This window comes from Halichoerus grypus, chromosome 11, assembly GCF_964656455.1.
Source record: "Halichoerus grypus chromosome 11, mHalGry1.hap1.1, whole genome shotgun sequence".
NCBI classification, from domain to species: domain Eukaryota; kingdom Metazoa; phylum Chordata; class Mammalia; order Carnivora; family Phocidae; genus Halichoerus; species Halichoerus grypus.
This window is the reverse complement of record NC_135722.1, coordinates 7,605,774-7,622,907: the sequence shown is the minus strand read 5'-3', so window position 1 is coordinate 7,622,907 and position 17,134 is coordinate 7,605,774. Positions and strand designations below refer to the sequence as shown.

General features: G+C 57.6%; 1 protein-coding gene across 4 annotated transcripts; it reads right to left on the bottom strand.

The window, feature by feature from the left end:
• Window positions 1-2,216: 2,216 nt before the first annotated feature.
• RASGRP2 (RAS guanyl releasing protein 2) lies at window positions 2,217-16,530 on the bottom strand. 4 transcript variants are annotated; one of them, XM_036101155.2, is made up of 17 exons: window positions 16,414-16,530; window positions 14,408-14,548; window positions 13,649-13,751; window positions 13,065-13,127; window positions 12,605-12,739; window positions 11,663-11,813; window positions 11,285-11,458; window positions 11,006-11,122; window positions 9,627-9,908; window positions 8,637-8,714; window positions 8,287-8,409; window positions 7,844-7,959; window positions 4,513-4,654; window positions 4,213-4,249; window positions 3,664-3,840; window positions 2,617-2,681; window positions 2,217-2,437 (listed from the first exon to the last, which is right to left on the bottom strand). In XM_036101155.2, the coding sequence occupies exons 2-16, from the start codon at window positions 14,478-14,480 to the stop codon at window positions 2,623-2,625; spliced, it is 1,830 nt and encodes a 609-aa protein (XP_035957048.1). In that variant the 5' UTR covers window positions 14,481-14,548; window positions 16,414-16,530; the 3' UTR covers window positions 2,217-2,437; window positions 2,617-2,622. The 4 variants fall into 4 exon arrangements, with proteins under 4 accessions (XP_035957048.1, XP_035957049.1, XP_035957052.1 ...); XM_036101156.2 differs by lacking the exon at window positions 16,414-16,530 and adding an exon at window positions 15,672-16,281; XM_036101159.2 differs by lacking the exon at window positions 16,414-16,530 and having other exon boundaries at window positions 12,605-12,736.
• Window positions 16,531-17,134: the final 604 nt, after the last annotated feature.

Genomic DNA, 17,134 nt, shown 5'->3' with positions numbered 1-17,134 from the left:
GGGCGGGGATCCCCACCCACAAAGTGGTCTTCCTCTCCAGACTGCGTGGGGGAGGAGGGGACCCAGACTGCAAGGGGCGTTTCCTAGAGGTCTGGAAGAGCGATCCCTAAGCCAGGTCCCAGACTCGAGGCCCACTCTGACCTTGGAAAGACCCTCAGCCTGGCCACCAAGGCCACTAGAGGAGCCAGAGAATGGGAACTGCTGAGTCAGGGACTGTAGATGTGAAATAGCCTCTCTGACCCCACAGCCCACTGCCCCACCCATCCCCCACTGCTCACACACACACACACACACACACACAAACATACACACACATACACAGACACAGACTTGCCCAGCCAGACACCAGGGCATGGAGAGACAGGCAGACAGGTGCAGTGACTCAGAGACTCTCTCAGACCCTTTTAGATGGGTGTAAAAAGGGATAGGAGGAGGACAGGGGCAGGGAGAGATGTAAGAGTGAGCATCTGTCTCCTGTCCCTACCCCCAGCTCCCTGGGCCACCTTTGCCCATCAAGGGCAGGAAAGGTCACCTGGCAGCTGCTTCACCTCCTGCCCCTCCTCCCAGGTACAGGAATGTCTCCCCCCAAGGTCCAAGGTTCAGACTACCCATCGTAGTTGGGACCCACCACCTCCAGACAACCCCCCCCAAAAAAGGCACCCACTCAGTGTGGCCCTTCTCCCAGGCACAGTCCAGCAGGGACACACAGTAGGGGGAAATGCAGCAAATAGAGCGTGTGCGTCTGTGCACACAAACACATGCGCACACACACACACACACACACACACAATGTGAAGGCTCATACACCACATTCACACAGGCAACCATGAAATGACAGTCCCACGTTACACTCCCGGGGCAGGGCAGACCTGAGCCCATGTCTGCATTCACACACACACACTGGGAAGAGGCCAGGCTGGGGCTGAAGGCTGCAGGGAGGGGAGCCGACCAGGCTGCAGGGATGGAGGCAGCGCGGGAGGCGGGCGGCACAGGGAGCGAGCTGCTCTTCACAACACAATCGCCGTCTGTTGTTATAGCAACTCAGCCCCCAAATCGTGAAACGGATATTACAGCCTTCAGAGGGGGAAGGGCAGGAGGGGGCTGAGGACGCTAGTGCGAGGGACCCGATGGGGGACAGGACTGGGGGCCTGGGAGAGGGCAGTGCTGCAGCTGAGAAGTAACAGGATGGGGGGAGGAGGTGACCTCAATGAGGAGTGGGCCAGGAGTAGGGTGTCAAGGGGAGAGGTGCGCATGGGGTCAGGGGACCCTGAAGGAGGGGCTGAGGCCATTGCTTTGCAGGTAGCAATTGGGGTGCTCAAGCCTCCACCCCCAGGACAACCCACAGCTGCTGGAGGATACACCCCAGGTTGGGGGCTGAGGAGGTAACTCCCCCACTCTCCCGGGGGCTGCTTGGAGCCTGGCCCAGCTTCAGAATCTTTAGAAGACCCCCAGTCCACCCTCTTCACCCAGACCAGCCTAGAAGTGGTCTTAGCCTTCCTCAGGTAGCGGTGACCCCCAAAACCTCCGTGCTGCAAACTCAGGAGGGAAGAGCTGGGCTGGGAGAGGCCAGAGGAGGCTTGAGAACAGGATCAATATGCATTTCCTCTGGAAGTGGCCGTCCTTCCGGCTGGCAGCAGCACCGGGCCAGGAGGCTGCAAGCTCAAGGAGTACACCCCCCACCCTGAAGCATGCAAGCCCAGCAGGGGCTACTGGGGCCTAGGCTGCCCGGGGCCCCACCCCTTCCCCTCCCCCTCGGCCAGCACTCTGGGCTGCCCTCTCTCCCCCATGATTCCCTGCAGTGAGGTCCCCATTGCTGGAAGGATTCAAGCTGGGGCTGAAAAGCCACCTGTCAAGCAAGGGAATTTCGGCTATGGGCTGAAGGCTATGGTTATACATGACCACTGGGCCCAGCAATTCTGGGAGCAAAGAAGCACAAGCTTCAAGTTTTAGACACCCAAGATTCTGGACTCCTGGAGATTCTAGACCCTTCCCCAAATTGTTATATTACAAGGTTTTTTGGTTCTACAGTTCTAGCTCCCAATTCTAGTCCCCCTACAATTCCCAACACATGAGATTCCAGACTTCCCAAGATTCTCTGACTACAGAGTTCTAGACTCCAAGACTCTAGTCCCTATGATTACAGTTCTCGGCTCCCGCACCCCATCCCACCACCACCCCCACCCCCCCACCCCCGTGAAGATTCTAGACTCTGATGGTCTAGGTTAATTACATGGGCCTTTTTATTCCATCTGGAAAATACAAATATTCACAAGAGTCTGTACAACCTTAGGGACGCCAGCCCTGGCCCAACCCTCAGTTGCATGCCACCCTCACACCCCGCCCCCCAGCCCCAGCCTGCTGCCCCAGCACCCCAGGCTTTCTGCTCTGGTCCAAGTCTTTTCTCCAAGGCAGATATGAGTGCTTGATCCAGTCACAGCTGGGAAGGAGAAAAAACAACAACAACAAAATAGAGGTTGTAAGGAAGACCCTCCCCAAAAAAGTAGGAGTCCACCTGGCCTGGGCCATTTGGACAGAGCACCTGTTTCCCGATCCTGCCCCCCCCCCCGCCCCCATGCCCCAGCCCTCAGTGGCACAGGCTGTGGAGGGACGACTCACCATCCATTACAAGTGGATGTCGAATACGCCATCCTCCACTCCCTGCACCTCCTCTTCTCGGATCTCTGCAGGGAAGTGGGGGGGGGGGTCACAGGAACAACACCTGGGTCATCGTGCCTTTGGCAGCCCTTCCCCCACTCACACGAGGCACCCCACCCCATCCCGGAAGCAGGCCCATCCACCAAAAATCAATTCACCAAATGACCAATTGGCCCCATTTTTGAGGCTCTTTCTCTAAGTTTTCATTCCGCTGCAGCTTTTTCACAGCCACAGATTTGTCAGTGCAGTTTGCTTAAAATGTCAATTTTGTGTGTGTTTCACATTAGACCCCCAGTACTTCTGGAAGGCTCAATGCAAATGGTTTCGTCTTTTCTATTTTTGAGGACTTATGCCTGATGCCTGCCTCTATTTTTGAGGACTTACGCCAATCCAAACGGTTGTGGTCAACTGCCTTAGACCCCCGTTTAACGTGGTTGCTCAGACTTTTCTTGGCAAAATAATCATTGGGGGAATTGTCATTCAGCAAACTGACCCTAAAGCCACCAGAGACCCCAAGAGAGCCGCCAAAGATGTTCAGGGCAAGGGACTTTTCTCAGAATGGTGTCCAGAGCAGCCAAAAAGGGAAATACAGGCAAATGGCTCACACAACTCTCTCTACAATCCATTGTCAATCCTCCTAACAAAATAAGAGTGTGACTGGAATTTTTTTTTTTTTTAATGCCCAACATAGGGTTTGAACTCACTACCCTGAGATCAAGAGTCACATGCTCTACAACTAAGCCAGCCAGGTGCTCCTGTGACTGAAATCTTGAAACCTCTTTCACTTTTACTCTTCTTTATGTATTAGCCTCTCTTAGCTTCAGAAAATAAAGGGTTCCCAAGCCACCTTCTGGCCCCCTTACCTGTTCAACCCTTCTTTATCGCCCCACCAAAATAATAGAATTACAAACTCTGGAATGGTTTCCATCCTGGATAAGCTAATACTTTGCCAGAATGGCCCTGCCTTCCTCCCTTCAGAGACCAAAACAGAATGAGATCCCCTCTTACCTGGAGGCCGGGAGCCTCGCCTACCGGGGCGGGGCAGGGAGAAGCTGAAGGCCCGATGATGGGTGTGTGTGGGTGAGGGTGAGGGTGCAGAACCCTCCAGACTCACACTCTGGGCCCGGCGCCGGCACTCAACTGACAGACGGTCTCTACACTGCTTGTGGCAGTTCACACCACAGGCTGGGGGAGGCAGAGGGGGAGCCCAGCCAGGGCCATTTGTCAGAACAACCTTCATCCTGTTCTCCAGGCCTCCACCTCTCCCCAGCTTCTTTTGCTCTTGAGCAGCTGCCCCACCGAAATAAGAATCTCCTTCCAAAGCGCTCTCTTCATCCTACTTGCCAGTCCATGCCCTCTCCAGAGCTCTCTGTTCCTGGGCAGCTCTCTCACCAAAATAAAAGCCCACTTGAAGGCTACCCCCTTCAATATGATCATCGTGCCTCTCTGGCTGCAAGGTTCTTCACTGCTCGGCAATTGCCCCACCAAAATAAGAATCCCTACCCAGAGAGTAACTGTTCCCCCGCCCCCCAAATTCAGCCCACCAGCCCTGCTCACCTCGGCATTTGAGGCCCTGCTTGTAGATGCCCAGGATCTGAAATAGAGGAGGGGGCCGTGCTGGGGAAGAGGTCTTTAGAGCTAATGACTCTACGTCTTCCTTCTCAAGGGCAGGGACTGGGACAGACCCTCTCTGGGCCCCTCTCAGGGCTAGTTAGGTGCAGAACAGCGAGAGGAGAGACAGTCGGGATTAATACTGTTTGCCCCGGCTGAGAAGCGTCCAGCAGGGGCGGGGCCAGAGGGCGCGCGGGGCGGGGGAGGGGCCAGGGCCGGAGGGGCGTGGCTTAGGCGGGGGCTCACCAGGGCCTTGCAGTGGCGGCAGGCAACCGGGCGCAAGGAGTTGCTCTCCTGGAAGTTGTGCACGAAGCCCATGCGGCCGCCCAGCACGGAGCTGGAGCGCAGGAAGTAGGAGACCATCTCCTCCCTGCTGATGCAGCCATCCCTGTCGGGGGAGGGGGAGCGCCTCAGGTCGGGCCCGCCCCTGGACCACCCACCAACCGGCCTAACCCATCCCACTGGGAAGCTCCCTACCAAGTAAAGATCCTCACCCAACTCCTGATTGTGGATTTGGATTCCTGGTGCAGGAAAGACTACGCTAGCCTTGGAGTCAGGCAGATGCGCGGGCTGCTACTAACTACTTGTGTGGTCTTGGGCAAGTCACTTGCCCCAACTACCAGTCACCCCCCAGGTTTCCTCCCCCCGAAAAATGGGGATCATAATTCCTGCCCTGGCCACTTCACAGATTTGGGGTGGACACTAACTAAAAGGGCTGTGCACTTGCCCACGAGATCATCAGCTTTTGTTTTCCAAAGTGAGCTCTTTGGAACACCAGTGGGGAGCCCTGAGAATTAAAAGAGATTTGTGAGGAGCTGCGGGACCGGGCAAGATTGGGAAAAGCCGCTGCGCCTCATTCTCATGTGAGTGTCAGAAGGACACCTGCAGTCAGGGTTCCCCACATAATCCAGGGCTGCCCACAGAACCCTTTTCTCACCCATCAACGTATAGTAGGGCAAGAGTGAGCATGTGCTTGGGAGACAGACCTCAGTTCAAATTCTGGTCAGCTACTTCCTGGCTGTGTGATCTTTGGGCTAGTTAATCTCCCTGTGCCTCAGTTTCTGCTTCTACAAATGGGGACTGTGATAATCCCTGCACCTCAGAGGGTTTGTGTGAGGATTCAGTGAGGCAGGTGCATAGGAAGCATTTACAACAGTGTCTGTGTAGTTAGCGGGTCCTGGGCCACCAGGAGCTCTTTCCGGCAGGGTTGGTCCTTGTTGGAAGCTCCTGCCCATTATATCTGGGGCTCTGTGACCTGACCCAGGCGACTGACCCTTCAGTTCAATGGGGCATGGGGGCCACTGGCCATCTAGAAAACAATATCACCCTAGATTCCTACCTCCACACTGTGCATGAACATTAAATCTTCATCGAACTGAGAACACTAATGTAAAAAAATAAAATTATTAAAGTATCTGCTGAAAAGGTGTAAGAGAACAACTTGGTAATTTCCAGGAGATGAGGGTCTTTCTACACATAACACAAATCCGAGAAGCCATAAAGGAAAAGACTGACATATTGAGCACACGACATTTTTTTTAAATTTTATATGGCAAAAGACAACATAAATGACAGACTGGGAGAAAATATTTGCGAACACATTCAACAGCAAAGGGTTAATATTCATTAACAGAGATTCTGAAAATTGATGAGAAAAAGACCAATGAACCCGGTGGAATAATGGAGAAAGAATATGAACAGGCAATCCACAGAATAAATATAAGAGGCCAATAAACATATGAAAAGATATCCTACCCCCACTGGTATTGGAGAGATTCAAATTTAACCAAGACACCATTTGCCAATTAGACTGACAAAATTGTAAAGCTTATTATAGCGTCCACTGCTGGCAGGGAAGTTGGGAAATGGGCACTTGCTCACTGCTGATGGGGGTGCAAACTGACACAACCTTGCCTGAGGTCACTTTGGCAGTCTCTCTCCTAATTTAGAATGTGCATATCTTTTGATCCAATTATCCCACTTCTAGGAATTTCTCCTACCAAAATAGTGACCTGAGTGCAAGGGTACAAAGAGGTTCACAGCAGCATGGCATATATTAATAGCGAAAAACTGGGAACAGTCTACATGTCCGTCAGTAGAGAATGGTGAGGCCAATGACGGCCCAGCTACACCGTGGGGCTATGCTGCAGCTATTCTAAAGAATGAGGTCGTTCTGCATAAAGCAGCATGGAAAGCTGTCCATGATAAAGGGTTAGGTGGAAAACAAAAACAAAAGCAAAAAACCAAGATGTGCAATTCCATCAAGACAGCGATTGAACAACAACACCACAAAAACCTGAAAATCCTACTGCTACAAATACATAGAAAATCCTAGTTAAAATACATCCACATTTGCTTTAAGGGCATAGGCGAGTTTTCGAGAAAGGAATGGAAATCCCCAAGTTGCAGAAACAAAGAGCGAGCTTCAAGCTGACGCAGGGAGTGGGGACCAGATGTTGAGGCTGCCCCAGGAGGGGGTTGCTGGTCTCCCCAGTGAGCCAGGTGCTGGGTTTTGATACCCAGATGCTCTGGGCACAAGGCTTGGGGCGTGCAGAAGGTGGGGAGTTAAGGCTGAGACCCCTGCGTGAAGCTATATCCAAGGTCTCCAAGGGCTGCACCCTCACTGAAAGTGTGACCTGGAAAAAAATCCACCCACCAACGCAGGGACCTAACCTAGAACTCGGGCTCAGTTCTGGTAGCAGAAACTAAGCAACCACAACCAGCACGATGGGCAGAGCCAGATTCGTACGATAGTCCTGTTTGTCCACGGAACAGACCCAGACAAACAGAATCTGTGTCAATTTGCACATACATGGAAAAAAAAAAGACTGGAAGGATACTCTGTTGCCAAGCCAGTAACATTGCTAACAAGTTACTAAGGATAATATAACCTTCTGATGGGAAAGAGGGGGTAAAAGAAGAAGGGATTTTCACTTCTTACTTCATAGGCTTTGTTCACTCTAAGTCTATTTTACTACCTGGATTTCTTTTTCACCACGGAGTGTTGCAGTATGAAAAAAAAAAAAAACAACCAGATTTTTTGAAACGTGAATAACATTAAAATATAACTCGACCCGAGATGGACTGTAAATTTCGACTGGAGTTTTGTCCGCTCAGCAAAACAGGGATATGAACATGGTTGCGGGGGGGCATGTTTAACCTACTTCAGAGAACCAGCTGTTTGTCCAAATTGTCAGGATGTGAATTGTTGATAAGCAAGTGGGTGCTGCTAATTACAGGCCTTTCTTTTCTATTCATTAAAACAGGCTACCCAGGAGTTGAACTTGCCCACACTTTTTGCCAGCTGTGAGTTCCACAAATAAAGCGGCATTTATGTCCCCAGGCCACAGTCTTTGCAAGATTCAGGTGTAGCCCCCCATCTGTCTGAATGAGTGAGGTAACCCTGTGCTGCTGGAGCTGGCAGCCTCCCCCCGCCCAATAAGAGCCCCTCCCCACATTGGTAGCTTCCTCTGCCGAGATCATCTGGTTCAATGGCCTCCTCTTGCACAGGAGGAAGCTGAAACCGGAGGGGAAGTGAGCCTGCCTTCCCTCTCCCCCAGCCCCCTGCCCTCCTCACTGGTTCTGGTCGAGGTCCCCAAAGGCGCTGAGGTAAGGGAAGTTCCCACGGATGATCTGGAACTCTTCCTGGGAGATGTGGCCATCCCCATCGACGTCAAAGTTCCGGAACACAGACTGGAGCACACAGAGGGACACACAAGGGCAGGAGCATAAAACAAGCATCAGCCCCGTCCTGCCCATATTCCCAGTCCACATTAGGAAGGGTGTCTCAGATGTGGCTGGCTCTCCCTCTCCCCTTTTATCTCCCTCTTCCATACCCTCACACCAACCCCACCCACTGGCTATGCCACTTGCCTTCTGGAGACTGAGCACTGGCCCTTGAACATGGCACTGGTGTGGCTCCAAGGGGAGTGGCCTGGCAAAATCACTCTTGATTGGCCTGTCCTATGGGCTTGTCCCCCAGCCCCACAGGTGCCAGGGCAGGCGGCCACAGAGTCTCACCTCCACCATCTTCTCGATGTGCTCCACCACAAGTGCCTGATCCAGCTTGGGTTTGGCAGCTGAGGTCCACTCATCCAGCACTGGGGGTCGGGGAGGTGGGGTGCAGCTTGTGGGGCTGGTTGGCTATGGGAATGGTCAGGACTGAGTGAGAGCCAGAGGGAGGGAGCCCAGGGCCCAGGAGAGCAGAGGGAGGGAAGCCCTGGGGAGAAGGGAGCCCACCCAACAAGCTGGAGAGGTGAGGTAGCCTCTAAGAGCTCTGCTTGCCCTCATGTCCTGGGATTTTCAGGAAGGGCAGAGGTAGGAGAGAAAGAGGGTGGGCAGAGTGGGGAAGCAGGGATTCCCTATCTCACCGAGGACTTGGAGCGTGGCTCCCGCTGCAGGGACAGCTGGTAGAGTTCATCCTCTGTCTGATACTGATCCAGGGATACCTGGGACACACACAGGTCTGATCATACCCACTGCCCCTGCTGCCCTCAGGAGCCCACTGTCCAGAGCCCAGGGTCATAGGTCCACCTAGAGGCCACAGCTCAGCCTGGAACCCAGTCCAGAAGCTAGACTCAGGACAAAGGCCAGCTTAGAACATACCCCAGCAGGGCGCCTGGGTGGCTCAGGCTTGATTTTGCCTTAGGTCGTGATCTCAGTGTCATGAGACTGAGCCAGCAACCACACGCCAGGCTAGCCCACAGACCAGAAGCCACATCTTGGCCCAAACCCGGAGCACAATGCACTGCCAAGAATCCAGCCAAGAATCCAGGTCAGAACACAGCCAAGAGCTCTGAGATAAAGCCCCAACCTAGAACCCAACCCAACGTCCAGAATCCAGCTCAGATTTCAATCCTGATCCCAGTCCAGAGCCTAGAAAGAGCTAAGAAGTCACTCTAAACCCAAAACCCAAGCCCCAGCTCCATGTCCAGCACCTAATCCAGATCTAGACTAGAACCTCACTCTCATCCTAGACCCCAAAACCAAGTCCAAGTCTGGGCTTGAGCTCAAGGCCATGTTTAGAAACCACCCCTGCACCCAGAACCCAGAGCTGGGCCCCAAGCTTTGAACACAGCCCATTTCCGGGAACTCAACCCAGGACCCAGGACCCACTTCAAGGCCCAGCACAAAAAGCCCACATGGCAGCCTTGAACTCAGATCTCCGTCCATAGCCCTGTTCAGAGCCTGGAACTCATCTCAGAGTCCACTCCAAACCCTGGAGCCCAGGCTGGATCTCAGTCCCTCTCTCAGAACCTCGAACCCAAGGTCAAGTCCACAGCCTTGCACAAGCCCAAGACCAGGTGTGGGTGTCAACCCTGGTGCCCAGCCCCCCAGCATCCCTGCTCCCAACGCCTCACCGTGAGTAGGCTCAGCAGGTCGGGGTTGGCTTGCACCGGTGGCCGAAGGCTGGTCACCATGGCCAGTTCCTCCAGGATGCTGAAGAGCTGCTTCATCTTGGCGCCGTTAAGTCGGGTCCGGGCAGGGTCCAGCCAGTCCGGCAGCGCCAGCTGCAGGGCCACCAAGTCCTTGAGGTGTACGCCCAGGATGGGAAAGCGGAAGCCCACAGAGGCGGCCAGCCGGCGCCGATAGTTGCCATAGTTGCCCGTGGCCGTCACTAGTTCTGTCAGACCTTCCCAGAGCTGGGGGGGGCGGGGGGTGCAGAAGGCAGAGGGTCACACACACACACACACACACACACACACACACACACCATTGGCTCAACTACCCTCCCACCCCCCCAGCCCGGGAAATGTGGGAGGGGATGAGGAGTCAGAGTCAGGGGTGGGTGAAAGGTTAAAAATCCTCCCTCACTGTCCCCCGACAGTGTCTCCCCGGAGGGTCAGAGTTCATAGGTCATGAGCTCAAGGGAACACCCACAGCCCAATACCACACCTCTGCACCAGGCCTGGGCATGGACTATCAATATTTCACAAGAGAAGAAACTGAGGCTCAGGGAGGCAAACAGCACAGGAGAAAGATCCAGAAGAATGTTCCTAGCTGTGTTGTTTGTGACAGCCCACACTGGAAAGACCCCCAGATGTTCAACAGGAGAATGGATCTATACATTGTGGTAGACTTACAATAAAATATCATATGGCAACAGAACCGAATGAACAACTGCTCCAAGTAACAGAATGTAAGAATGAAAGAAGCAAGACATAAAATAACATACAACAGGATTCCATTCATAGAAAATCCAAAAACAGGCGACAAAAACCCCGCATTGTTTGGAGATTCATACGTAAGTGGTACAGCTATAAAGAAAAGCAAGCCCATCATTACGAAAGTCATGACATTGGTTACCTCTGATGGGGAGGGAGTTATGCTCTAAGGTGCTGGGAGCTTCGGGGGCTGGCAATGTTCTATTTCTTGACCTGGGTGGTAGTTACACAGGCGTTTTCTTTATAATGTTTCTTTAATCTGTACATATGCTTTCTATACGTCTCTGTACGTATGTCACCCAATATGTGAAAAGATAAATATAAGAAGAGGAGAAAAGCGCAAACTTTGGGGTCAGGCAGACCTGTGAGCCCTCACTCTGCCACTCTCACTGTGTAACCTAGGAAGAGCATTGAACCCCTCCGAGCCTCAGTTTCTGTATCTGTCAAATGGGGACAGGAGTGGCCAGCCCCCAACACTACTGGGAGTTCTCAATGAGGCCAGACCTGGGAAGGCTGGCCCCGCAGGCTTGATGAGGTTCTTCCCCTGACACCCCCCCCCCTTGGGTCCCAGGCACCTTGATGGTCTCAGGGCTAACATGACTGTGGGTCTCCTTGAGGCGGGAGATGGAGCTATGGCTCAGGCCTCCGACCACCGCCATCAGTGTGTTGAAATTCTGCAACTGCAGCAGCTTCTGTGGGGGGGGGGGAGAACGAGGAGGGGCAAGGCAGTGAGTCACTGGACAAGGCCCAGGATTTGGCCCAGCTTTTCTGGAAAGGAGGCAGTGGGTGAGTGGAAAGGAGGGAGTCGCCCTCCTGGCCCCCTGGGAGCTTAGGAGAGGGGGAGAAGCATGCACCTCTGCCACATGGACGAAGTGCGTGATGACCAGGGCCCGCTGAGGGGCCGTGGGCTTGCTGAGGATCATGAGCTGCACCCACTGCGAGACACTGTTGAAGAGGGAGATGAATCGCTCCAGGACCGGGTTGTCCACGGTGCAGCCGTGGGTCACGAAACTGTGATAGTCCTGAAACTGGGGGCAGGAGTGGCCTCAGCCCCGCCGGGCCCCTCCCCTCACAGATGGCCACTCCTCACCCTCCAGCTGCCCGTGATCGGTTACACTGAAACCCCCGACCCACCCCGGGACCCTGCCTACCCCAGTGACTGACCCCGTTCCCCCTGGGACCCTCTCCCCAGCCCACACTCCACCCCCTGACTGAAGGCCCTTGGGCCGCACCAGGATCTTGCAGAAGGAGCGATACTCCAAGTAGGTGAGATGTTCTGCCAGCTCCATGGGCTCCAGGTGGTCGAACAATAGGGACATCTTTCGCTTTTTCTGTCCTACGGGGTTCCGCTGGGTCACCTGCCTCTTCCACTTGTAGGTGGGGCTGGGAGGTGGGGCAGGGGCAGTGAGCCCTTTGCTGGAGACGCCCCATCCCGTGCGGCCCCACACTCACGCAGACACACCACTCAGGCTGACAGAGGACCTACACCATCTGAGGCACTGTGCCGGACACTGAGGTCCCCCGTCCCAGCAACTCCTGCAATCTCCCCCTCGTCATGCACTCAGGTACTGTGCTAGGCGCTGGGGGGACAGAGATGAGCAAGACACAGTTCCTGCCCTTGAGGAGCTCACAGTCTACTGAGGGAGACAGACACAAAAACAAACAATCACAAAACAGCATGGCACATATACAGGTCTTTGCACGGGGCGGCAGGGGTGGGCGGGGGGTCTGCACACAGGGCTGCGGCGGGGAACACAGGAGGGAATGACAAATTCTGCCCTGGGAGGCCTCCGAGCCCTCCGAGCCCAGAGACACTCCACACTTGAGCGGAGTCTTCACAACACAGAGAGGCAGGCAAGGGGACCCAGATGAGCAGAGCACCATGGTGGGAAGGGAGGCAAGGCTGGAGAATGGCGAGCGGACCGTGCAGCTGCGGTATGGAGGGCGTGGGATGGGAGTGGGCTGTGGAAGATGGGGCAGGAATGCCAAGCTGGCCGGAGACTACCAAAGGCCTTAATCCCCGGCTGAGACATTGTGAAGGTGACAAGGAGCCATAGGTTTTCAAGCAAGAGAGTGACATGACCCTCACTCATTCAAGTCAACAAACATTTATTAAGCACAGATGGTGTGGGATGCTGAGTGCCCTCCCCAGCCCTCTAGCTCGCCCCACGCACACACTCTCGATGTCAATGAGGCTGCTGTGCCGCCTGTTCCCTTCTTGGTCGAGCAGAGCCTTCAGCTCCTTGATCTGCTCAGCGAGCTCAGGGTTCAAGTCAAACTCTGCTGGGAATGCTGAGATCCAGTACCTGCTGGAAGCTTCGAGTCACCCAAGGCAGCCCTTCCCCAACCATACCCGGAGACCGGAGCTCCCCAGAGAGGGGGAAAGAGCCCCAAACTGTGGTTCCCCCCAACCTCGGGGCTCATTCCTTCCCCACCCCCGCTGTGCAGATCCAGAAACCCAGGCCCACACCAGCAAGGGGCAAGCCCGCAGCCGCACACCCACCATGGACAGAGCCGGGACCCAAACCCACACGACCAACTCCCAGAACGTGCCCTTTCCGCTCCTTCAGGCCAGTCTAAAGCCTGAGAGAAGGAAGCAAGAGGAGGGGACAGAGCCCCAACAGGAAGACTCACCTGACCAGGTGGCATGTTTTCACCTGCAGCGAATTGGAGTTGTCCTTCCGGGATTGTTGGTAGGTGAAGGAGAGTTAAGGAAATCGAGAATGGAGACTAATTCTAGAAAGGGAGGCAGGGGAAGGGTTCCGAGTTCCGGAGGGAGGCTGAAGGCCCGGCCTGGTCCTCGGAGAAATGCTGGGGGCGGGATCTGGGGTGGGGCCTGTCGGAAAGGGGCTGAAGGCTGCGGGGGTGCGGGGTGAGCTTTGGGAGGGTGCACAGCTGAGAAGGGGGCCAGGTTCTGGGGGTGGCTGAAAGCATGGCCTGGGTCCTGGGAGAGAGGCCAGAGGACGGACCTGGGCTGGGAGTAGGGACAGGTCCTAGACTGTAGGGAGCAGGAGAGCAAAGCCCAGGTTGGGGAGGGGGCGGGGCCTGAGTCGAGAGGAAGAAAGGGGTGGAGCCTAGGCCGTGGAGAAAGGCTGGGCCAAGCCTGAATTCTAGGACCTAGGAGGGGCTCGCGAAGCCCAATCTTGGCCTGGGCTGGGCAGCCGGGCTCCCTCATGGACTGGGACTGCGGGGCCCATGGCGAGGCCTGCGAAGGATATATGTGGAGCAGTTTTGCCGCCAGCTGAGAAGAAGGGATGTACCAAGGGTGCATCATGAGGAACATGCGCACCAGCTGAGGATCCCGTACCTTCCCGGAGTCATCTAACTCCGAGGGGTCAGAGAGAAGCGGGTTGACCCTTGGTCCCCTAGCTGTGGTCCCTCAAGCCTACCTCACAGCCCCGCCGGATATCTGGCCCCCCGCCCATCACCTGCTTTCCCAGGACTCTGAAACCAGTAGGCAGACGAGAGAGAAAAGGTAGGGTGGGAGAGGGATAAGGCAGGATCCGAAGAACTGGAGGAGGGGAGCATCTGACCCGGCCCATCGTCCCGAGGGGAACCAGCTGGGGCGGAAGAAGCCTGGGTTCCCCAGGGTCAGGAATCCAGAGGTCATTTCCTGAGTGCTTGGGGGAAGGGGCACCCCTTCACCAGATAAGCTGCCCCCATCAGCCGGAAACAGCTCCCAGGCCGGAGATAGAGAGTTCCTCCGGATCCTCCGGGGAGGCAGATAATGCTCCTCATGGGCCAGAGTCTGGGGATCCCATCCCTCTCCCTTCAAAGCCGGCATACTAGGGAAGGGAAACAATCTTTCTGAAGCGTAGGGATCTCTCTACCCTGTGACGAAGAGCAGGCTTTCGTTAAAAAGGTTGCAGGATGCGGAACTGGATGGGTCTAGGCCAGGGGTCTGTCCTGGGAGGCAGGGACCCCGCTTCAGGCTCGGGGCTGGGCTCAGGCTGGGTGTGCCCTCCCGTGCCACTCACCGAAGGCTTCGATGCAGCCGCGGAGCAGCTCCTCCACTGTGCAGCCCTTGTCCAGGTCTAGGGTGCCCGCCATGGCTGCCGGAGCGGGTAGGCTAGACCAAGCTGCACTCCGGAGCCTCCCACGGGGCTCGGACCGGACCCCTGTCCCGGGAGAGGCAGAGAGGGAGTCTGCGGAGGCGCGGCGGGCGGCGGGGGTGGGTTCGAGTTGCCAGGCGAGGCGGGGCGGGGCGGGGCGGGCACGCCCCCTGCTGGGCAGGGGCGGAGTCGTCCCCTGCGGCCACTCCCGGGGTTAAACGGTCTGGCCCGGGGATGGTGCAACCCACCAGTTGGGAAACCGACCGGCCGAGAGGCTTCCGGCTCACCCTCGGAGTCACGGGAAGGCCGAGGGGGGCTCCCCGGGGATGGGGACGAGCCAGGACTCCGGGGACTGGTTTGTGCCCCAGCCCCTGGTGGGCCCTCTTCCCCTCGCGTCCTCTCCCCAGAGGCACCTGCAGCACCCCGCGGCTCGGCTCCGCGCCCCTCCCGCTTCCCTCCTGCCACAGCCTCCCTTCCCCCGCAGGGTTATTTTGGGAACCCAGAGCCTGAGGGGACCTCGGAGGAATTTCTCCCTGGGATGGGAGGGAGGGAGGAACCCAGGCGTCCTGCCCGCATCGCCCCCTCCTGGGCTCCCGAGGAGGGGAGGCGGGGCTGTGGCAGCCCCCAGGGGCCTTCCCCTGGGGAGGCGAGCTGGAGTGGAGAAGAACATTCCTGGGGCGGGGTGGGGGTGGGGGGGAGCCCGCGGCGGCCGGGAGGCGTCAGCGGGAAGCCTGAGCCTGGGAACCGCGCGCTCCCAAGCCACCTCCTCAGTGAAGGCCCCAGGGGTCCGGCCTCAGCCCTTCAGCTGACCGTCTTCCTCCCCAGCCGGAGTTCCTGACCCAGGCCCCCACACTGCACAGTCGAACTGGGAGCGCACACAGAGGCCGGCCACATTCGAGCACACAGAGAAGGGTGCCCAGAAGGGGGCGCTAGCGCCGTGAGGGGTGGAGAATGCCGGGCTGAATCCACCAGCAACTCCAGTCACTGGCAGGGTCGGACGCACCCATGCAGGGACACACACCCATTCTATACCCGAGGCCAGGGGCTCATATTGGGGTGTAAGACACCCGCCCCTCCCCCCACACACACACCCGAGCCTCAGCCACTTGCCTCCCATCCTCTGTCTCAGACACACAATGGCACTCACACCCGCACACACCTGCAGGAAGGAACCCTTCGGCACACATACCCAGCCTTCCAGCCCAGAACGCAAACCCGTGGATGGGGCCAGTTCCCGGACTTGCAGCTCACTCGAGCCAGGCCAGCCTGGAATTCCGCGGCCACAGAGGCGCTGGATCGCACACGTGTGCACACACACAAGACAGGGCACCTACACGCATGCACACTCCCACACATGCACACACCCCCATGGGTGCGCACACACGCCCATTCCGCCGCCCCCCCTCCTTCATCCGCAGTCCAGCACAAGCTCTGCGGCCGCAACGCCCTGCCACCCCTCATGCCCGGACGTTGGCAGGGCCTGGCCCCACGAAAAGGTACCCCGCCCCTACACAAACTCCCCCGGGGCTGGAGGGGGGCTCCTCTCCTGAGTTCTCCGGCAGACTTTCCTAGGAGCCACCCATAGCCAACCCCGTCTAGCCCTGCTGCTGCCTCGCTGCGTGACCTTGAGAGTCACTTGGCCTCTCGGAGCCTCAATTTTCTCATCTGTCAAATGGGGGGGGGGCCGCGGGAGAGAAGGTCCCGCTGAGACGTGGCTGGGAAGAGCCGGATGTGCCGCGGATGCCGCCCCCTCCCGCGGGTTGTCCAGGGCGCTTCAGCTCTCTCCCTCCCACCCCGGACCCGGCCGCAGACTCTGCACCCACCAATCCACCCGCTGCCCCCAGCCCGCCTGCGTCGCCCGGGGGGGAAGGGGGAGCCCTAGGGGCCCGGCCCTCTTCTGCCCAGCGCCCCGCCCGCTCTCGCTCACTCACTCTTGGGACCCGCGGCACGGAACCCGCACCCGGCCGGGCCGGCGCCACCTCGGTGCGCTCCCGCCCGCCGGCCTCGCTGCGGCTGCGGCTCCCGCCCGCTCTCCGCGCCGCGGCCCCGCTTCCCGCCGCCCCGCCCCCGCGCCGCGGCCGCCCCCTCCCCTCCCCGCCCCTCCCGCCCCTGCGCGGGGCTCCGCACCGCCGGCTGCCCCTCCCCCTACCGGGGGCTCCCTCTCGCCCCGCACGCGGCGGGCCCTGCGGCAGCTTAACCCCTCCCCTGCCGCGCCGCCCGGGAGGCCGGGGCCGCGGGCTGGGGCTACGCCACCCGCCGCGCGGAGGGTGGGCGAGTGGAGGTCAGGCCTCGCGGGACGTGGAGGGGGGAACTAAACCGAGAGCCCTCTCCCCCAACCCAGACGCCCCTATGCCCCCCGCCCTGCCTGGTGTTGGGGCAGAGGAAGCCGGGAGGGGCAGGAAGCGGACTGCGGTGGGGAAGGGGCGCCCCGCCCAGCCCCCGGCCCGGGTTCCTGTTTTCGAGACAAACCGTTCCCACGGGGCTAACCGGACCCGGGGCCGGGCGTCTTCCTGCGGGCAGAGGGGGGCACAGACCTGGTAGAGATCGGGGGCGTGGGGACAGCGGGTCCTTGTGATAGCCTGGAGCAGGGGCTAGGAACATTTTGGGGACAGGGGCCTGTGGGAGGGAGGAATGAAAACGCGGCTACCTGAA